This window comes from Enhydra lutris, unplaced genomic scaffold (genome assembly GCF_002288905.1).
Source record: "Enhydra lutris kenyoni isolate GAN:26980312 unplaced genomic scaffold, ASM228890v2 scaffoldscaffold13, whole genome shotgun sequence".
Lineage (NCBI taxonomy): Eukaryota > Metazoa > Chordata > Mammalia > Carnivora > Mustelidae > Enhydra > Enhydra lutris.
In genome coordinates this window covers 23,119,129-23,142,127 of record NW_019154097.1, presented here as the reverse complement: position 1 = coordinate 23,142,127, position 22,999 = coordinate 23,119,129, and the positions used below count along the sequence as shown (strand labels likewise).

Here is a 22,999-nt window from a genome sequence, read left to right as displayed (position 1 = left end):
AAAGTTGGGTATTCATCCTTTCTGATGGAGGCATAATACTCCATAGTGTATATGGACCACATCTTCCTTATCCATTCGTCCATTGAAGGGCATCTTGGTTCTTTCCACAGTTTGGCGACCGTGGCCATTGCTGCTATAAACATTGGGGTACAGATGGCCCTTCTTTTCACTACATCTGTATCTTTGGGGTAAATACCCAGTAGTGCAATGGCAGGGTCATAGGGAAGCTCTATTTTTAATTTCTTGAGGAATCTCCACACTGTTCTCCAAAGTGGCTGCACCAACTTGCATTCCCACCAACAGTGTAAGAGGGTTCCCCTTTCTCCACATCCTCTTCAACACATGTTGTTTCCTGTCTTGCTAATTTGCCAGGATTCTCTTTTCCCTCCATTCCTCCTAGCTGTCACCTTCTGGTGCTTGGGCATTTAGCTCAGGTGTGGCAAGGGGGACCTTCCCGAGGAGGCAGGGCCCCTGCTCTGTGTGCCCAGAGGTTTCTGATTCAGCCTCATCACAATGCCGGTGATGCTCTGTGATACGGATCTGTCTCGTTATCTACTGGCTGAACCATAGGCTACTGTCAGGCAGACACTGTCTCTTCCACTTTCAGGGGCTCCAAATTTTGTCACAGTCTCCAACATAGAGTGGAGCCTCATATTACATCTATTTCCCATTCAAGACATAAAATCAGGGCACATGGTCTGGCAATGAGATGGACTTCTGAACACAGGAAATGTAAGCTGTGTGGTTCACAAAGCTCTATCCAGAACAGAATGGAAGATGGAGAAGATAGTTCTCACTGAGACAGATCTCAAAGGATTCTTTTTTTTTTTTTTTTAAAGATTTTATTTATTTATTTGACAGAGAGAGACAACAAAAGAGAGAACACAAGCCGGGGGAGTGGAAAAGGGAGAAGCAAGCTCCCTGCTTAGCAGGGAGCACGATGCAGGTCTCAATCCCAGGGTCCTGAGATCATGACCCGAGCTGAAGGCAGACATTCAATGACTAAGCCACCCAGGTGGCTTTTTTTTTTTTTTTTTTTTTTTTTTTTTTTTGAGAAAGAGAGAGTGTGTGAGTTCACATGAGCAGGTATTGGGGGGAGGGGGAGAGGGAGAGAAAGAATACCAGGCAGGCTCTATGCCCAGTGCAGATCTCATGACCCTGAGACCATGACCTAAGCCAAGACCAAAAGTCAGACACTTAACCAGCTGAGCCACCTAGGTGCCTTAGATCTCAAAGATTCCTAGAGAAAGTAGGCGTTGAGTTGAGCATCAAGGAAGGTTGATCTTGGAGAGATCCATCCTCCTCCTCAAAGAATTTGTTTGAAGATAGGGTAGAACTGGTTTGGGCAAAAGAGAATGGGTCTCAGCTTCTCCCCTTTCTGTGATGGACCTGCTTCATCACCCCCTCCCCATCCTTGGACGCCCCAGTAAGATCCGTATATACAAGGAGCACATTCTTGTGTCATATTTGGTGTTCCAGACACAAAATGAGGACAGCAACTTGGAATTTGGAGCCCTCCAGGTGCCTTCTCAGTCTTTCCAGCCTTCTGCCCTCCTGGGATCAAACTCACTGTGAGAATCTGAATCAATATAATATTAGATAATTATAAAGGTATCAGCTAGAAGTTATCTTGTGCCTCTGACATGATAGGCAGTGTGCTAGATGTTTGACCAGCAGTGTCTTCTTTAATCTCTACAGAACTTACTCACACATTGAACAAATATTTATTTCATGTATCCTTATGTGTCCTGGAGTGATAGAGATGCTATCCTGGAAAAGGCATTATGAGTGACCCTGCCTTCATAATGCTTTCATTCTCACAAGAGACAGACACTTGGCTAAGAAAACTAGCAAAATAATGAAATACACCATGGCAGTGAAATGAGTGAGAGCTGCTGGGAAAATAACAGAAATGGTGGAAAACAAAGAGGCACGTTGGGATGTCAAGCCCAGATACAGTGGTTAGAGAAGACCTCTCTGAGGAGGTGCCATTTAAGCCGAGACAGGTGGGGTGCGGGGGAGGAAAGTGTGTCCCAGCCTGAGTGCATCCAAAGCCTCTAGAGCAATGGGACGTCTGGAATGAGGTCTGCCCAGTTTTGTGGGGGCGGGTTGAGGGAGGATTGCCGAGGAGACCAGTGACCTGATCTTCTATGGAGGAAGCATTCTTGTTTCCTTTCCCCCGGCAAGGGAGCTGGTGTTCAGCAAGTCAGGTTCTGATGAGTGTCCTTTGTTCAGGGGCATTTGCTCTATGCACCAACTTTGTGTGTTTAAATTCAACTGGTCCACCCCACGTCCAACCAGCTGACATCCACAGGAACTCTCAGCATCCCGGCTGTGGTTACTTCTCTCCTGGACTTCCCCCAACCCCCTTGCCTTCTTAATTACCTTCAGTTCATTCCCTGCATCTTCCTGGTTCCTGACAGTGTTTGTGCTTCTTTTCCTCTGCCCATCTCCACGCTGCACTAAGAACCAGGGACAGACTGACCTCTCTCTTGGACCTGCCGCTCTACTCTGTCTCAAACACAGCCTTCCTTCCCACTCTGAATCCATCCGTGATGGTGCCCCAGAAACCAGCATGTTTAATCATCTTGGAACCCAGTCCCCAATTTCCAGCCGACGCTTGTCAGCTCATTGTTTGAGACCCATAATTTGAAGGGGATTGGAGTTTTACTAAGCGACCCGAGTTCTTGAAATTATAAAGGATAGATAAATTGGTAAGGTGGAATGTCGAGCAGTAGGTGATAATTATTTTTTAAAAGGAATTTTGCCCCACCTCCCACTCATTTAAGTCTGGTTTTCAAAATCAGTATCCTCGTCTGTTGCCATAGAAGATGCTACTTGGGGAATTTCAGGGCACTTTCCTGTAATGGAAATGAGAAAGTCAAAAAAGAAACACACCAGCTAATAATATTCCTTTTTGCCCTGGGATACTGTTCGTGATTATTTCTCAGAAGTGATCTTTAATTGTTTCATCTAAAGAGTATGCATCTTCTTCCCTCTGACTATCTCTTCATAGAGGTTTGTGAATTGGTTCCAGCTATTAGTCCCACTTACTAATTTCCTCTGAGCCTTGCTGGCTGAAGCACTGGGCTTGGAACAACTTTTAATTTTGCTTTTAATTAAATTTCAGTTGTTTCAAATCACTCACTTTTAATGTCATTTCTTTGCAGCCCCAGAAGCTGTGTGTTCTTATTTACGCACACACATAATCTGAAGTGTGTGTGTCCGTGGCATGGCTAAAGACAGACTCCTGGCTGGGGTCCAGAGCAAGAGCGGGCAATTAAGAAAATAGAAATGAGTCAAGAATGAGCTTTTGTTTACACGGTTGCATCCAGAGCTAATATGTTGTTAAAGCAGGAATCTGGGTTATTGTGTTTGTTTTTGTCAAAACCATATTTGAACAAGGCAACGTTCCCTTGTATTCCGCAAGAGGATCATCAACTTATGTAGGTAGAAATAGCATAAGAATAGCTAACACTTATTAAGCATTTATTACGTACTAGGTACTGTTTTAAATACTTTACATGTATTAGCTCATTTACATTAAAACTGAGTAATTTGAAACAACAGAAATTTAATTTACATGTATTGCCTCCCACATTCCTATGAGATTATTATCTACCATTTTATAGCTGAGAAACCCAGGCCCATTTAAGTGGATCATTACCACTTGGTTAGTTCCTGGCAGGGCCGGAGCATGAATACTGACCACCTGACCCCATATTCCTGCCCTTAAGCACCGTACGAGACAATGCTGTCTATGAAGAGACAGAAGGGCTTCAGCATCGCAATGAAATTAACAACAAGAAAGTGGAACATTGACTAGTTCTTGGCCAAAGTCGAAATGATGTTAGTTTTATATGTGGTCTTCTACATGACCTCTGCTAATACCTATTACTCTTGTGTAAACCATGAGGCTACAGCAAAGGATTTGGTTTGGATTCACAAAAATTGTGCTTTGGGTCTTCAGACTGGGTTCTCTCAGATATTAAGCCCTCCAGAAAGGACAATGAAGTTTGAAAACAAAATCATATCCATATGCCAAAGTCCTCCATATCCCCTGGGTCATCTTGCATCATTTGCTGCTGTTCGTTCCAACTGGAACGAACCTCACCGATCTGCGATCTCAGAAACTTCACGTGTCTTATTTTCTTTGCAGGGAACACTATCTTGTGGATATCACCACTTTCCCTCCTCTTCTCCAATACACACACACACACACACACACACACGCACACGCATACGCACAGAGTTGGGTACTCAAAACACCCTGTTTCCTAACCCATGGCTCTCCTTTCTTATTTGTAGTCCTGTAAGTGTTGGTGCATTTACCTGTTTAATGCCCATTTCCACCTCAGCGCTGAGCACTTTTTATGGCCAAGTCCTATGGTGCCATGTCTTTTTCACTCCCTGCTAAATATCCAGGACTTACGGTCAGGCCCGGGACACATACGGCACTCGATAAACAAGGGTTGAATGTACAGATAAATACATTCAGACTTCAGCGAAAAAACCACCCTGCTGAGAGGCAAAGTGACAATAGATAAAGCCCATCCCCCAGAGTCTGGACATCCAGACTGTAGTCCAGGTTTGCCATTAAGTAATTGTATGTAACTTGGGCAAGAAACACATTTCATACCTTCAGCATCTTTGTTTGTGATGGTGGATGAGGATAATTCATAGAACATATGTGCTTACACACAGAGTATCGCATGGTCGAATACCAACCACTCTAAAAATATTTTCTATTCATTAACTTACTTCATCCTGACAGTGATCCTAGAGGAAGTGACTATTATTTTCCTCTTTCTTTTTTTCAAATGAGGAAAACTGAGTCCCAACGAGGGCAGTAGGTTTATCCAGGCTCGCACAGCTGCCGAGCAAGATGTCTGACCCCAGAAGCCTCCATATTTCTTGCTTGAGGATCGTGTGAGACATTGGTTGTGAAGGTGTCATAGGGCACCTTACATGCTAAACAAAAACTGCCTGCCACTAAGGCTCATTAGTGAGTCTCGAGTGAGATCTGAAGCACCTTTGGAGAGTGGGTGGGGAGAGCTGTGTGGTTTCCCTCTTTTCTTTCCATGTGATAGCCTCTAAGGTCGTGTTCCTCACACTGAAAGCACCATCTCTCCCTTCATCCGTCCATCCCCTTAGAATGTTTCCTGATTGCCCACGAAGTCCCCAACCCTGGGCCAAGGAACAGTAATTTGAAGATGTGTTAGACATGGATTGTCTCTCAGAAAGCTCAGTCTTTTTAAAGGTGGATGAACCATCCAGCATGCCCCAAACCTGGCCACATGGTTGGGGGCGGGGGATACTCAGTAAGCATGCACATTAGCAGTGACACTGATGTGAGGAGAGAGGTTCAGAGGCCAGGGCATTGGGGACTGAAGGACAGACAGGACACTTCCTGGTGAGAGGACAAGGGAAGGAAGAGTTTGGCTTTGGCTGGTTGCTGGAAGGGTGGGTATGATAAGGAGGACATCCAGGGTAGGGGAACAGTCTGCACAAAGCCATGGGTGTGGGCTTGGAAGGACATGCGTGGGAGGGAGGAACAGCCCCATCCAGTCCTCATCCAGTGCCCCTTCACAGTCCTTAATTGCCAGGGACAAAGAAAGAAAGAACAAACACATCTTGGTCACCTACTATGTGTTGGACTTGATACTGTAACTTTATATATATTCTATCCTTTATTCCTCCTGAACCTTCTGAGATAGTTGGTGTTAATACTGGTAGTGGTGGTGACAGTAGTAATAACAGCAGTAGTAGTAATAGTAGGAGCAGCAGCAGCATTCTTACTGCAAAAGTAGCAGAGGAATGAATGAGGAAAATACCAAATATGCTTTTTCATAGTCTGTTGGGTTGTTGACTCTTTTTTTGTGTATATCCTTCCAGAATTTTTGTGACTCCCAAACACACACACACACACACACACACACACACACACACACACACTGAATTGCCCTTTGGATGTTTGTTGGAAACTTGAGATAAGGTCTTATATTTTCTAGGCCAACTTGCTTTCCTCGTCAACCGTGGATATCACAATGTCCCTTTATACACAGGAGTTATGTGGTAGGTACTAGTGTCCCCATTTGATACAATAGGAACTCTTAGGCTTACAGGATCAGGTAAGGGACCTAAGTCAGCAGATAAATGGCAGGATGGGGCTCCAACCCATGCCGGCTGGCTCCAGGACCTGGCTCCCTGAAGCACCTCCATGTCCCTCTGGGAGCAGAATGAAATAACTTATCCTTCACCTGTTCACCTGTCACATACCAGAAATGTGGATCTCAGCCATCCCATGTCCTGCTTGAGCCTCAAGGCCTTCTTTTAGCCCTCAAATAAAATTTCATCTTTACTCTCCTTATCTTTGCCATAATTCATTATAGGGTTTGGCTGGCGAAGGGCTCATGGCAGTGAACGTTATGGTGTGGCTAAGCTGCACATCTCCTTTGTTTTATTGCTCTAGGTACCAATATTACATATTTAGGCAGCTGTTCTCATCTGTGCTAGACAGTGAAATCTGTTCCATCAACATGACTGTGGAAGCCTCTGCATTTTGGGAAGCTTTATCCTATGTAGTCCTTTGTAGCCTCATAAAACAATTAGATTTAGGCTTAGCATTAATTTGAGTTATTGTCCAGTTTCCAGAAAATATCTTCTGGAAATGTCATGAGGATGTATTACATGTCTTTGGAGATATTAAGTATTGAATTACAAGACTATGTCACCTTTCCCTGCCATCTCTCTCTCTCTCACACTCAACATGGTCTGATTTATGTTTCAGCCGCCAGCATGAGAAGTTTAGTACTCAGAGAAATCACTAGAGATGAATATTGACAGAAGCTGAGCACACGCACATGCCCACGCCATCACACACACACGTGCACACTCGCACATCCAGTAATGAGAGGGATAGGAGGCAGCCTGGTGTTACAGACAGAGCTTGAGCCTCAGAGACAGGAAGAGGAGTTCTCCTTGAGAATCATCAACTTCCTAGCCATGCAACTGAAGACACATCCCTTTAACCTCCTTCAGCTTGAGTTTTCTTGTCTATGAAATGGGGATAAAAGGACACCTGCCCTCCAGAGCTATTTCTAGGATCAATTCGATTAGCGACAGTGGCAGCAGTAAAACTTCCCATTTGATAAGCACGTCCAATAAGTCGGGTTCCCAGACAGTCACATTTAATATGCATGCGATGCCTCCGGGGGAAGTAGTATTCATTCCCTCTTTGAGGAGGAAGCTGAGAAAAGAAATATTAAGCATTTACTGAGGTCACTCAAATAATAAGTGGGAAGGGTACTTGTTAATTCCAGCTTTGTCAATCCCAGGGTCTGTGCTTTTCCCACAGAACTGATTTCTAGACAGAGAGAAGAGAAGGCCAGAGAACTAGAGAGAGAGGAACACACACACACACACACACACACACACACACACACACGCATGCATGCACACTGACAGCGAGAGACACGAAAGCAGGCAGGTGCCTGGGCCTAATTTGGTCGGTTGGCATCGAACCCACAGTGTAGTAATGAAACAGATCCGGGAGGAATTGCTAATATGGTTATTCTTAGCTCCCGCAGTTGTGAGCCATCTTTGCCAAACCGCCCCTGACGGGTGTGCAGATTCGTTGGGAAAAGCAGAAAGGCATGTATGTCGTAGAAGACGGTGAACCCCAAGAGGGAGAGGCAGGGCAGGTTGAGCGATAAATTTAAGCTGATGGATCTGGAAGGTCTTGGGCTACGTCTGTTCATTGGGTCGTGCAGTCAGGCGGGCCTGTCTTAGCCACACACACGGTATGTTCATTAGGGATTTATTGAACCTAATGTGTGCCAGGCGTTCTTCTCCGCCGTGTCCCTTCACTTCTGACCTGCATGGTCGAGTTGTATCCCTCATTCCTGTATTCCCCAACTCACCCTGGGATACGGTGAAAATCGGTGGTGCTCCTGGGACAGGCCGTGGCTCAGCATGGGGGAAATGAGCATACTTGCTTGGACAAGCAGGAGGAAGGTGCTTATTATTTTTTTAATGAAATTGTTGTGTGTGTCCCAGGCAGGACCGCCATGGGGCACAGCTCCAGGAGGCACCATCCACATACGACACAATTACTCGCAGAATTATCTGTGCTTATGCGTATGTACACGCATGTATGCATATACACATGATCACATGATTACCAGTTTTATGTACATGTATGAAATACACAAACATGTAGATCTATATGGGTAGACATGCAATTATACGTAGAGTGCACGGTTGGCTATGTCAGTTTTGTCCCCCGGAGTAGGACAACACAGAGGCCCTACCCAGGCATGGTTCTGTCCTTAGGCAATTCAAATGCATTTTCTGTAATGGTCATAGAATCTTGATGAAGTATTTCCATTGTACAGATAAGAAAATGGAGGAGGACTTGCCGAGATTAAATGATTGGTTCTTGGGTCACACGGAAGGTCAATGCCTAGACTAGGATTTACACCATACCTGTTTAATCCTGTAGTCCAGCCCTCTGCCTGCCATGTGAGATCCGAGCTTACTTGGGCAACCGATAGAGAGGGAAATTTTTCAACACAGGAGGCCCCTTGGTGGTGGTTTCACTTATCCTTGGTTTCACTTGCTCCCAGTCAACCACAGTTCAGAAGCAGATGATTCTCCTCCTGATGTATCGTCAGAAGGTCAAGGGTAGCCTCACATTATCACAACGCTTGTGTCCTTCATCTCACTTCATCTCATCACATAGGCATTTTATCATCTCACATCTTCACAAGATGAAGGGTGATAGAGTAAAGTAAGATAATTAGAGACAACATTCACATAAATTATATTAAGTATATTGTTATAGTTCTATTTTATTATTATTAATCTCTTTTTTTAAAAAAGATTTTATTTATTTATTTGACAGAGAGAGAGATCACAGGTAGGCAGAGAGGCAGGCAGAGAGAGAGGAGGAAGCAGGCTCCCTGCTGAGCAGAGAGCCCGATGTGGGGTTCGATCCCAGGATCCTGAGATCATGACCTGAGCCGAAGGCAGAGGCTTAACCCACTGAGCCACCCAGGTGCCCCTATTATTAATCTCTTACTCTGTCTAATTTATAAATTAAATTTTATCATAGGTAGGTATGTATAGGGAAAAAACATATGTAGCATTTGGCATTACCTGTGGTTTTGTGCATTCATAGTAGGTCTTGGAATGCTTCCCCTGTGCATAATAGGTTACTAATATATTAGCAAATCAGAGCTACAGGACCTTTGGGTTTCCGGGACAACTATCCACCATGTTCATTCAAGAGGCATTGATCTTAGATCAAAAACAAATCCAACACTGAGATTGGTTTGATGCGTATATTCCCAATGAAGTCATGAAGAAAGTTAAAAAAAAAAAAAAAAGAAAAAATCCTAAATTAAAAGCAAATAGTTGCCTTCAATCTTTAGCAATTCTTTAAAAAAGTTAAATAACCTAGAATAAAACAAGAGGCATTTCATGACTTTGTTCTTTTCTTCTCCTGCCCAGCCTGGTACCAAATTGTTACATCCCAGGGGAGAAAAAATAATTTTTTGAAATCGCAACACTTCAAACCTCTTTCGTCCAGATTCAAACACCCCTAACTCAACTTTGAAGCGAGACTGTGGTGATACATAAAGGCATGTGGAATTTGGTGGCAATCTGTTTTAGCCAGACTTTGATCACAATTTGAAGTGGGGAAGACAGAAAACAGTAGAAACACAATTGCCTGGAGGAAATCAAGGAAACCTTCATTTGGGGAGAGAAAACAAACCTTTGATACAGCTTTGCTGGGAAGTAAGTCTCTAAATACCGGTGACCTGTCCATCTCCATGCTCCTTTTGTTTTTTTTAAGATTTTATTTATTTATTTGACAGAGATCACAAGTAAGCAGAGAGGCAGGCAGAGAGAGAGAAGGAAGCAGGCTTCCCGCTGAGCAGAGAGCCTGATGCGGGGCTTGATCCCAGGACCCTGAGATCATGACCTGAGCCGAAGGCAGAGGCTTAACCCATTGAGCCCCCCCAGGTGCCCCATCCATGCTCCTTTTTAAGGGATATTTGGTGATGAGTCCTTCCATGTTCTTTGACATGGACCTCTCAAACTTATTACCTACCATTTGACACCCCCAGTGAGGGAGAATTATTAGCCTTGAGACAACTCACTTCCTTGGGATCTATTCTCGATTGTCAGTGTGGAATCCCGGGACAAACTCTGCACACTTGGGTCACCACACTTGGGCTCTGGCCCAGTCCCAACACCTTCCAGCTCTGTTGCCCTGGGGAAGCCAGTCCATCTCCAACCCTTACCTCACTCCTAGCTACTAGTATCTATTCCACTAGACCCAGTGGATCTTAGGCACATCCCTTTCCTTTCTTGACCCTCAGTTTATCTCTAACTAGACCATCCACTCTCAGTGAGGACAAGAATACCTCCAAAGATTTGAAAATTGATTCTGGAGGTGAGGGAACCTCCTTTTGCTCTTTTTTTATGTACACCAAAAACACAGTGCATACACATATACACAACATATCTGTGGATTGGGGATGATTAAGGTATAGATTGTCTAAACAGGTGATAATGAAAAAAAAAAAAGGCTGAGATCCTCTGGAATAAAGGAACTCAAAGTTTTCGAACCTTCTTTAAAATTAAATATATACTTAGCTTCATAAAATTATGATTTATTGTGTGATTGTTCTAAGAAAGTTCTACTTTTAACCAAGTTTCTATCTTCTTCAGAGCTTTAAAAAAAATAATATTTGGACAAAAAGAAAGAAGCCGACCCTCTTTAAAATAGCCAGTGGAACTTCTTCTCCATGTTTTCTTCTCTTTGTCATTTGCATCTCATTCACATGTTTCAGCAGGATTGCATATTCATCATAATCTGGCTGCCAGTCCCTTGTCCATCCAGTGATGTTCAAGTGTTTGGAACCAGGTCAGGTAGCAGACTGGGCATCTTTGGAATGGATGGAAATAGCTTAGCTCAGACTAGGGTTTTTATCCCTAGTCTTTGGGGATCTTTGGGGAGGCGGGGTGTGGGGAATCCATGGACAGAACTGTGTTTCAACTATTGGTTCCCTTTGTAATACCATGCATTTGAAAACTCTGTTCTGAAAAGTGATCCATAGGGATCTATGACAAAAATAAAGGTTAATAAACAGGGCAAATGCTGGGATTAAGAAGTCGTTGTTGTCAAATAAGACAGAGAGTACATTAGTTCGCAAGGGCTATTGTAGCAAAGTACCATGACTGTGTAGTTAAACAAGAGAAATCTATTTCCTCCCAGTTCTTGAGGCTAGAAGTCTGCGATCAAGGTGTTGGCAAGGTTGGTTTCTTCTGAAGACCTCTATTCTTTCTTTGTATATGGTCGTCTTCTCCCTGGGTCTTCACATGGTCTTCCTCCTGTGTTTGTATCCTAATCTCCTCTTCTTATAAGGACACCAGTCTTACTGGTTTAGGGCCTGAACCTAACAGCCCCATTTAACCCTAATTACCTCTTTAAAGAACCCACCTCCAAAGACAGTCCTACTCAGAGGTACTGGGCATTAGGACTTCCAACATACAAATTTTGGGGAGGGTGCTAATCATGCAAGGACAGGTAGATAGTACAGAGGAATAGGTTGAAGTTGATCCAAGGAAAGGGGGAAGAAAATGGCAGAAGGGATGGGAGCTTTAAGATCAGGAGATGACAACGTAGGGAAAAATGACTGATGAGTCTATCAGAAATAGGTGTAAGAGAGCCTTCCCCCAACACCCACCCCATGACTCTAGATCGCTGCTGTTCTCAGGGAGTGAGAGCTCCCAGCCCTCCAGGTTGTCTCTGCCCTTGCTCACAAACTCTCAAACGGCTCTTTCTAACCTCATGTATTTGGAGTTTGGTCACTTGCTCCTTAAATGGCTTTTAGTCAATGGCAGATGGTAGGATGTATTCAAAGCTCTGTAGACAGGGGAGGAAGGTGGGAGTGGGTGTACTCTTCATGGGTCTGTTGAGCTGAAGTTAGGTGAGTTCCTTCATTCTGCTTTGTCTTGGTTTTGTTTTCTATCCTGTGATTCTGAGAAGACCTTTCTCCCAGGTCCAAGCCCCTGACAGATGGGATCATCATGGGGAAACATGATGTAACATTAGGAAATAAACCTTTAATTATTTATCACATATTCCCAAAGAAAGGGGCCAGGGAAGAGCTGAATTCATTTGGCCAAAAAATTCCGGGATCATCATTTGTGATGACCATCTTTCCACCATACAACCTTTGATTTCCTCTGCTTCTCATTCACCACTGTGACCAGAGCCTTCTTTTGAAATCTTCCATCCATGGTTCTCAGAGGTCTGTCTCATGATTCGAGGTATAATGAAAGGGATTTGCAGCTGCCGTCTGGCTCGCCAGGCAATTTTGTCTGGTGATACCTCCTTCCATGGTATTTTTAGTTCTCATCTGCAGCTTTCTGTTTCTTTAGGGGCCGATATGCCTCTGGCTTTTCAGAGAACACTACGGAGTGGCCTGAGCTCTGCAGCTCACCTCTGATCTATGCTGCACAATTACAGAAGCAGGCTTATAATCAATGTAATTGAAGATCAGAGTTAATGAGGACCTCCGTGCCCAGGCAATCCCCTGAGCAATGCTGAGCTTCAGATGCTAGATAAGGAAACGATTGGGCTGAACTGAAAATCCATTTGGCTAATTAGATGATGTATATTCCCACAAGCCAGTGGAAGAAAAAAATATATATATATATATTGAAAAATAAGGAAACATGACATTTTGAAGTTGAGATTTTGGCAAAGATTCATTTCAGAGTCACTGCTCTCTGGGGAGATTGATTTGAGCACAAAGAGGAGTCTTAGAGCACCCAGAAAATGGGGGTGCTTTCGATCCAAAACCAAGAAAATAAAACAGGGTCCATTGGAAAACTAGAGATATATGAGACACATGGAATAATGCATTTATATTCCTTTCCTGTGTTTTTATTATCAAAGTAATGCTAGAACTTATCCATAGAGAGCGGCTTGCCACTCTTTGGCCTCACTGAGCTTGTGCTCACTCTCTGTCTCTCCCTCTCCCCTGCTCCATTCTTTGCATGGACACACTCCCCAGTCATCTTCCGAACCTCTACCGAACCCTAAGCACTGTGGTGTTTTCAGAGTTAGATAAGACATAGTCTGCTTTCAAGTAATGTACAACCTAGATGGGAGAATAAGAAAGGGGAAATTAAAAAACAATTCATGACTTGCTTTAGATTTGCTAAATCCGATCTCCCTTCCTGGACAATGGGCACTCAGGGGACAGACACCATATTTTGCTCATCCAGAGGCTGAGACAGGAGCCAGCACATAGTGTGGCATTTTATTTGTTAAATGCATGAATCTATGGATGAATGACTAAATGTGTGACATGGCATGTACCGCTGGTAGTTGTGTGCAACACCTTGTAAGTATGAGAGAGACAAAGAGGAGCACAGGCCAGGTCTGAAGGCGAGCCTTAAGGGGCAAATGCCACCTTAACTTTTGCCAAGTGTATTGTTCCCCTTTGTCTCCTTCCAGATCTAGCTTAAAAGCCAACTACTTTTCAGCGATTCCTCTCTGACACCCTTTTTCCTTCTGCTTACATGCAGAGATGCCCTTCCTTGCCATGCGGTGCTCCCAACACTCTAGGTGGTATTGTGTCTATCTGTGCACACATTTGATCTCCCTTGTTAGTCTGTAATTTTCTTGATGGATTCATTAATCATTCTCTGTGCCTGTTTCTTATACAAGGAGGGGCTTAATAAATGTTGGTTAAATGAACATGCGGATTAAGTCTCGGCAATTACATTTTGTGAAGTTGCTTCCTCTCACTATCTGATGTGGTCTCTCCCTGCCACATGTCCTTGCCCCTTCACACTGAGTCCCTTTAACGTCTCTACTTTGGTAATCCACACCGCAAGCCCATGGGCTGAATGCGAGCTCAGGGGCTCTGATTGTCAATTCAAGGTTTGGTTTGGGACTGGGGAGACACTGAAGGGCTAATCTTGTATGCTGGCTCTCGCAGGATAAAAACAAAAAGTCAAAGCAAAGAAACAGAAAACGTTGGGGTCAGTGTGAATGCCTCACGATCCGTGAAGTTAGTTGAAATCCCTTCTAGTCAAGCTCAGAACTTTGATTTCATTAAAACCATTTATGGAAACTAATGAGAACCAAAACACTTCAGTCCAAAACCTATGGGATCATTAATTTATTCAACAGACATTCTCTAAACTCCTAATATGTGCCGGGCACTTTACTCAGGGCTGGATTGATAAGGACTAATGAATGAGTCAGGACCTCTTCCCTGTAGGAAAGCACTATCTATCAGAGAAAGCAAAAAAAACCCCACACTAAAGATACACCCTAATGGGGGATGCACAGACTATCAGAAAAGAAGCAATACCACCACGGAGGGCAGCTCTGCCTGATACCGAACCAGAGCCCCAACTCTCAAGACAGCCTGGAATAATGGACAGGTCCCATCTTGGGATGCTGAAAAATCTAGAGTCCGTTTCTATGTTAGCCACTTACTAGTTGTAAATTTGGTTAATTCAGTTTCTCTCTGAACTTCATGTTGTCCTTTTCTAAAATGGGGGAAACACCTACCCCATAAGGCTGTTATAAGAATTAAGTGAACAGGATTTGTAACACATTCATCCCAGGGTCTGGAACAGAGAGGGTGTTCAAGGGATGGTAACTCCCTTCTGCCATTAAACCAACAGTTAGTTTGGTAGAATACTTTTTAAAAGCAGTTGATGATAACCTACTTTTGAGTCACTCCCTTTTATTTTATTTATTTATTTTTAAGATTTTATTTATTTATTTGACAGACAGAGATCACAAGTAGGCAGAGAGAGAGAGGAGGAAGCTGGCTCCCCGCTGAGCAGAGAGCCCAATGCAGGGACGGGGGGGGGGGGCCTCGATCTCAGGACGCTGGGATCATGACCTGAGAGGAAGACAGAGGCGTTAACCCACTGAGCCACCCAGGTGCCCCGAGTCACTCCCTTTAAAAAAAAAATATTTTATGTATTTCCTTGAGGGGGGCATGTGCATAAGCAGGGGGAGGGACTAAGGGAGATGGGGAGAGAGAAAATCTTAACCAGGCTCTATGTCCAGCATGGATCCCAACTTGGGGCTCAAACTCACAACTCTGAGACCATGACCTGAGCTGAAATCAAGAGCTGAATGCCTAACCCACTGAGCCACCCAGGTTCCCTGAGTCACTCCGTTTTACGGAGACGCTTTTCTCATGTATAAGAGAGATCTGTTAACCAGTATTGAATTCAGAGCTCTGTAAGTTTGTAAGAAATCCAAATAATAACTAAAATAGCTCCTGTTAGTTGAGATTTCAAAATATGCTGGTGAACGTCACATACTATAGTGGATGGCATCGTGCTGAGTCTAAATCTCTCATTAGAACGTAGGCACTATTCCTCCAGCTTCCAGGAATGTTGGTGGTCAACCACTGGCTCTGCATCTTTCTGGGAGAAATGTCCTTCATTGAAAAATACCACCTCACCTAAGCACATGACGCCTCCCCAAGGATAGCCCACAGCCTATGCCTGGTTAATGTGGGGGTACAAAGGCCTGACACATTGTCTTGATTCAGGACAACTCTGAAGGACAACCCTGAAGGTCCAGAACTTCCCCTGGGGTCAGCTAAAGGCTTTGCTCAAACTGCATGGTGATTCGCTCTCCCTCTGCTCAGTTCCTCTTTTTTTTTTTTTTTAAGATTTTATTTATTTTTTTTTTAAGATTTTATTTATTTATTTGACAGAGAGACAGTGAGAGAGAGCATGAGAGAGGAGAAGGTCAGAGGGAGAAGCAGACTCCCCATGGAGCAGGGAGCCCGATGTGGGACTAGATCCCAGGACTCTGGGATCATGACCTGAGCCGAAGGCAGTCGCCCAACCAACTGAGCCACCCAGGCGCCCTGCTCAGTTCCTCTTTGTTCCTTACCAGGCAACCCCCAGCAAACCTCCCACATGCCAATCTCTGCTTTTGAGTGTCATTTCTGGTAAACCTGACTTAAGACATGTGCATCATCTCATTTAATCTTTGTATCAGCCCTACAAAGGAAAAGTCCGTAACCATGTTTTTCACGGGAGATGACTAAGGATTGTCCAGGTTTACAGAGCTTGTGAGTAGCAGAGGGAAGATCTGAACACATGTCTTGCAGACTCTCTTCTCTGCATCACTGAACTGCGTAGCTTTCCTGAAGTAGTGGGATTAGCCAAACTCAGCCCTGGGACACAATTCAATATCCATCCCTCAGTCTTTAGTGAGAATAAATACAAGAATTATCCATTTAAACAGCATGACTGTGCTTTTTAAAAGAAAAATCTGTGGTTGATACTGATGTGCAGTGCCTTGCACAGGGACCCATGTGACATGTTTCTGCTCGGGCTTAGTTCCAGAGGGGAAAATATGGCTTTGCAGATAGATTTGCATATCTTCTCTTGCCAGAAATTTGAAATATGGAATCCAGCAGACTTCTTCTTTTTTCCTTTTTATTCGCTTTAGTTGCCAAAGATTTTAAGGCCAACTTCAAATGTGGTCATTTCCTCATCTCTGAGCTTGATGCTATCAATCCCTTATGCTTTTCATGTAGAATCCTCTTTCCTCCTCACCAAAAGTCATATTGTCCACTGTGCTTCTACTGGGGAACTCCTTCTATGAAATGATAGAAATCACATCATCTATGTGAGTTAGGGAAGGTAATGTTGCCTGCCATGCCCTTACCCTTTCTGGGAATCTGAGGTCCTCAGGGCATTCAGGTAGGGTCTGACATGATCCTACCTCCCTGACCAATGCCTATTAGACCACACCTAGTCACCAAGGCCAACAGGAACCCAGCCATTGTGGTCAGCCAGCAAGGTCTCTTGTGACCTGACAGAGAGGTTTCTGTCAAACCCATATGATGCTCTGTAGCTGAGTTCCTCTTAAATTGCATACAAGGAAAGATTTTATTGGTTGATAGTGAGGTAGATAGAAGCAAATGCAGGGAGAGAAGCTGAGTCATGTTATTTGTGAAACATTTTTTTTAAGATTTTATTATTTGACAGAGAGAGAGATCACAACTAGGCAGAAAGGCAGGCAGAGGGAGAGGGGATGATGTAGGCTCCCTGCCAAGCAGAGAGCCTGATGTGGGGCTCGATCCCAGGACCCTGAGACCATGATCTGAGCCGAAGGCAGGGGCTTAACCCATTGAGCCACCCAGGTGCTCCTTTGTGAAACAATTTAAGGTCTCCTGCTGGTGAGGTCTGTAGATCTGCCATAAATCTAGAACTACTCTCCAAGTCCGGCATTGTGGAGCTTGGTCCTAACTGAACTTTTTGTTTTTTCTTTACCCCTGTGAAATTTGACTTTTACTATATTTTATGTACATTTTCTCTGTTTTTATTATTTTTTTCATTTATTAAGTTTTTAAAACTTCAATTTCAGTATAGTTAAAATACGCTGTTATATTAATTTCGGGTGTACAGTATGGTGACTGAACAATTCTGTACGTTTCTCGGTACTCGTCATAAGTGTATTTCTAATCCCCTTCACCTGTTTCACCCATCCCCCCACCACTTCCCTTCTGGTGTCCATCAGTTTGTTCTCTGTAGTTAAGAGTCTGTTTCTTGGTTTCTCTCTCTTTTTTCTTTGATTGTTTGCTTGCTTTCTCAAATTTTACATATGAGTGAAATCATATGGTGTTTGTCTTTAACTTACTTCGCTTAACTTAATACTCTATAGCTCCATCTATATTGTTGCAAATGGCAAGATTTCATTTTTTTTAAATGGCTAAGATCCCACTGTATGTATGTGTGTGTATATATGTATATATACATGTACATGCATATACATATACATACATACACACACACACCACATCTTCTTAATCCATTCATCCATTGATGGAGACTCGGGCTGCTTCCATAGTTTGGCTATTGTAAATTATGTTGGAATAAATATCAGGTGCACATATCTTTTTAAATTAGGGTCCTTATATTCTTTGGGTAAATACCCAATAGTGAGATTGTTGAATCATAAGGTAATTCTAGTTTTACCTTTTTGAGGAACCTCTACTCTGTTTTCCAGAGTGGCTGCACCAGTTTGCATTCCCACCAAGAGTGTAAGAGGGGTAACTTTTCTCCATGTCCTTGCCAACACTTGTTTCTTGTGATTTTGATTCTAGCCATTCTCACAGATGTGAGGTGGTATCTCATTGTGGTTTTGATTTGCATTTCTCTGATGGTGAGTGATGTCGAGCATCTTTTCATGTGCCCATTGGCCATCTGCATGTCTTCTTTGGAAAAATGTCTGTTCCTGTCTTCTGCCTATTTTTCAATTGGATTATTCATTTTTGGGGTATTGAGTTTAATAAATTTTTTATATATTTTAGATACTAAACCTTTATCAGTTATGTCATTTGCCAATATCTTCTCCCACTTGGTAGGTTGCTTTTTAGTTTTGTTGATTATTTCCTTTCTTGTGAAGAAGCTTTTTATTTTGATATAGTCCCAAAAGTTTATTTTTGCTTTTTTCTGCTAGAAAGAAGTTATAGCCAATATCAGAGAAATTACTACCTGTGATCTCTTCTAGGATTTTTGTGGTTTCAGGTTTCACTTTTAGGTCTTCAATCCAACCTGAGTTTAATTTTGTGTATGGTGTAAGAAAGTGGTCCAGTTTCATTTTTTGAATGTAGGCGCCCAGTTTTCCCAACACCATTTAAAGAGACTCATTTTTCCCATTTTATGTTCTTTCCTTCAGCATTGAAGATTAATTGATATATACTTGTGGCTTTATTTATGAGTTTTCTATTCTGTTCTATTGATCCATCTGTCTATTTTTATGCCAGTACCATACTGTTTTGATTACTATAGCTTTTTAATATAACTTGAAGTCTGGAATTGTGATGCCTCCAGTTTTGTATTTCTTTTTCAAGATTGCTTTGGCTACTCATAGTCTTTTGTAGTCCCATACAAATTTTAGGATTGTTTGTTCTAGTAAGTGTGAAAAATGCTGTTGGTGTTTTGATAGGGATTTCATTAAATCTGTATATTGCTTTGGGTAGTATAGACATTTTAACAACATTTGTTCTTCCAACACATGAGCATGGAGAATCTTTCCATTCCTTTGTATCTTCTTGAATTTCTTTCATCAGTGTTTTATAGTTTTCAGAGTACAGGTCTTTTTTTTTAATTATTTATTTTTTATTTCTTTTCAGTGTTCCAGAATTCATTGTTTATGCACCACACCCAGTGTTCCATGCAATATGTGCCCTCCATAATACCCACCACCAGGCTCACCCAACCCCCCACACCCCCAACCCCTCCAAAACCCTCAGTTTGTTTCTCAGAGTCCACAGTCTCTCATAGTTCATTTCCCCCTCAATTTCCCCCAACTCCCTTCTCCTCTGCATCTCCCCATGTCCTCCATGTTATTCCTTATGCTCCACAAATAAGTGAAACCATATGATAATTGGCTCTCTCTGCTTGACTTATTTCACTCAGCATACTCTCCACCAGTCCCATCCATGAATACCCAAAGTTGGGTATTCATCCTTTCTGATGGAGGCATAATACTCCATTGTATATATGGACCATATCTTCTTTATCCATTCATCCAGTGAAGGACATCTTGGTTCTTTCCACAGTTTGGTGACTGTGGCCATTGTGCAATTGTAAATGGAATTGTTTTCTTAGTTTCCCTTTCTGCTGCTTCATTATTAGTGTATAGGAAGGGGACATAGTTCTCTATATTGATTTTGTATCCTGTGACTTTACTGAATTCATTTATCAGTTCTGGTAGTTTTAGTGGCGTCTTTCGGATTTTCTATATAGAGCATCACATCATCTGTAAATAGCAGAAGTCTTAACTTCTTTTTTATCACTTTGGATGCCTTTTATTCCTTTTGTTGTCTAACAGTTGTGGGCTACCGTTGTGTATTACTGCATACACACACTCACCATTCATACCTAGTATGCAGCCACCCTGCACAGGCTTCTGTTCCTTGCCCTCAAAGAGTGTGTGTGTGTAATCCATATATGTATGCATGTGTGTGTTCATGTATGTATATGTGTGTGTGTAGATGTGTATGTATGTGTGTACATATATGTGTATGTTCAGGGGAATATTTTAGAGTGTAGATTGCAAGGTAGGGTCTTTGTTTGACTTACACAAGTTTTTTTTTTTTTAAACTCTCTCTCTTTTTTTAAAGAGACAGGGTGTGTGAGCAAGGAGGGGAAGGGGTAGAGGGAGACGTAGAGAGAGAGAATCCTGAAGCAGCTTCCCTGCTGAGCCGAGAGCCTGACACGGGGCTCAATCCCAGGACCCTGAGATCATGACCTGAGCTGAAATCAAGAGTTGGCTGCTTAACCGACTGAGCCACCCAGACGCCCCTGACTTACACAAATTTAAGAACAAATTTAAGTCATTATTTCAAATTGCTTGATTACAATCAAAGTCTGAATTTGCAGCCTCTCTTAAAGAAAACCGACGTTCTTGTACCACTGGCTTTTAGATCCGTTTGACAAGAGCTGGCTGGAGCCGGCCCACAGCCATTCCCAGTCTGAGAGAACCTGCAGTGCCAAACTCCATCATTCCCAACATTAAGGCATTTTCTATGGCACAAGTGCAGCTTTTTTTTCTTAGAGGTGCTATGAATTTCCTTGACTTTCTCTCTAATAGAATAAAAAAACAAAATCTAGGCCAGGAGGCCAAGAAGCCGCTCAGCTATTCTCTCCCATTAATAATCACACATTCGGCCCCTGTGGGCATTAATGATCCCTGTTAGAGATGGCGGTGGCGGCGGGGGGGGGGGGCGCGGAGTATGCCTGGGCGACAGAGATATTAGCACATTTTTTTTTTCTTTTAAGTTTTAATGTTTAGGGGCACCTGGGTGGCTTAGTTGTTAAGCATCTGCCTTTGGCTCAGGTTGTGATCCCAGGATCCTGGGCTTGAGCCCCACATCAGCTCTCTGCTCAGCGGGAAGCCTGCTCCTCCCTCTACCACTCTCCCTGCTTGTGTTCCTGCTTTTGCTGTCACTCCGTCAAATAAATAAATAAAATCTTTTTAAAAAATTTCTTTAGGGGCGCCTGGGTGGCTCAGTCATTAGACGTCTGCCCTCGGCTCTGGTCATGATCCCAGAGTCCTGGGATTGAGCCCCACTCTGGGCTTCTTGCTCAGCAGGAAGCCTGCTTTCCCTCTCCCACTCCCCCTGCTTGTGTTCCTGCTCTTGCTGTCACTCTGTCAAATAAATTTAAAAAAAAACTTAAAAAATTTTTTTTTAATGTTTAAGCATTCTTTACTAAAACAAGTCAGGCCTCGGCTAAGCATAACCTTTTATCTATATTAATTTATTCCATTTTTACAACAATGAGGTGGGTTCCATTGATATTCCTATTTATAGATGATGTCACCAAGACCCGGAGGTATTGAGTGGCTCACACAGAGTCAATGGCAGATAAGGGTGGATTGTGAATTTGAACCCAAATCTCTTTCAGTCCTAAGGGCCCAACTTCTTTCCACTAGGTTGAACTGTCTCTGTGTATGATTTGTCTCTTTCTCTCCTGGCTGCCAATACCATGACAAGAATATTGTAAAAATGCCTTGTCAGTGTGGGTAGACAAATGAGAACGGGGGACCTGGGGTGGGGGGATCGCTCGTATGCACCTGCATGTTTTCCCAGCCTGCACATCAGCAGCAAGATATATCTGCATCCTACAATCGAGGAGAAAGTAGCTGTCTTTCTCTCTGTTCACCCACAGGGAGCAGCTTTGTGGTGAGTGAAGGGAGCTACCTGGATGTCTCAGACTGGTTAAACCCGGCCAAGCTGTCCCTGTATTACCAGATCAATGCCACCTCCCCATGGGTGAGAGACCTCTGCGGACAGAGGACGACAGATGCCTGTGAGCAGCTCTGCGACCCAGAAACTGGTGAGTCATGGGCTAGGCTGGGATGGAGGGAGAGAGGAGGCAGGCTGCAAGATGGCTTGCACACCTTGTACCTGAAGGATCATGGCTTCTGAGCCATGGATGAGGAGTTCCATCAGTTCCATTGGCAGTTAAACTCTGTGCTGCCATCACTGAGCCAGGGAGAAAGTTCTACAGAACCACAGGATCCCAGAAGTAGAAAGGACCACAGAGAGCATCTGGTCTGGTTTTAGCAAAGCAAGGTATCTGAACATCATCAGCATCCCTGAGCTGAGATCCTATCCACCTCTTAGAAGCTGGATGTCCTTTGGCATTTTTTCCAGCTTTACTGAAATATAAGTGACATAGAGCGTTCTGTAAGTTTAAGGTGTGTGTTGTGATGATTTAATACATGTATATACTGTATAATGATTACCATCTTAAGATTTATTGACACCCCCATCATTTCATATACCATTTTTTTATGGTGAGAACATTTAAGGTCTACCCTCTTAACAACTTTCAAGCACATGAAACAGAATTGTTAATTGTTCACTGTGTTGTACATAAGATCCCCAGGACTTACTCCCCTTGAATGGAAGGTGTTGGTCATAGGGTACACACTAGCTGGGTGTTCTTCAGAAAGACACTTTCTGTGAGTACCAGAGAGTGAAAATAGCATCTAATTCACAAGGCTGTTATTAGGATTAAGTGAGATAATGTGTGGAAAGCCCCTGGTATATTTATTTACTCACCATTTGCCAGGTATGTATTGAGTAGGGAGATACTTGCCTTGGCATTGAGGATATAGCAGTGGACAAAATAGGCATAATCTATGCCTTGATTAAGTTTATATTCTAAGGAAACATCCAATCTGCACTGTCTAACAAGGGTAACCAGTAGCCACAGATGGCTATTTAAATTGAAATTAAGTAGAATTAAATGAATTCAGCATTCGCTTCCCCAGTCACATTAGCCATCTATCAAGTGCTGTGACCAATGGCTACCTGCTGGACAGCTCCGATGTAGAACATCCCCAGCCCTGCCGAAAGTTCTGTTGGACAGTGCTACAACAGATGAACAGGAAAGTATATGT

General features: G+C 43.2%; 1 protein-coding gene across 2 annotated transcripts in view; it reads left to right on the top strand.

Moving 5' to 3' along the window:
- The window catches only part of LOC111145742 (astrotactin 2), an 867,423-nt gene that overhangs the window by 366,400 nt on the left and 478,024 nt on the right, over positions 1 to 22,999 (top strand). For both annotated transcript variants that reach the window (XM_022500914.1, XM_022500912.1), the window contains one exon: positions 21,760 to 21,927. In XM_022500914.1, the coding sequence (XP_022356622.1) occupies positions 21,760 to 21,927 (168 nt within the window). The remainder of the gene's footprint in view (positions 1 to 21,759; positions 21,928 to 22,999) is intronic.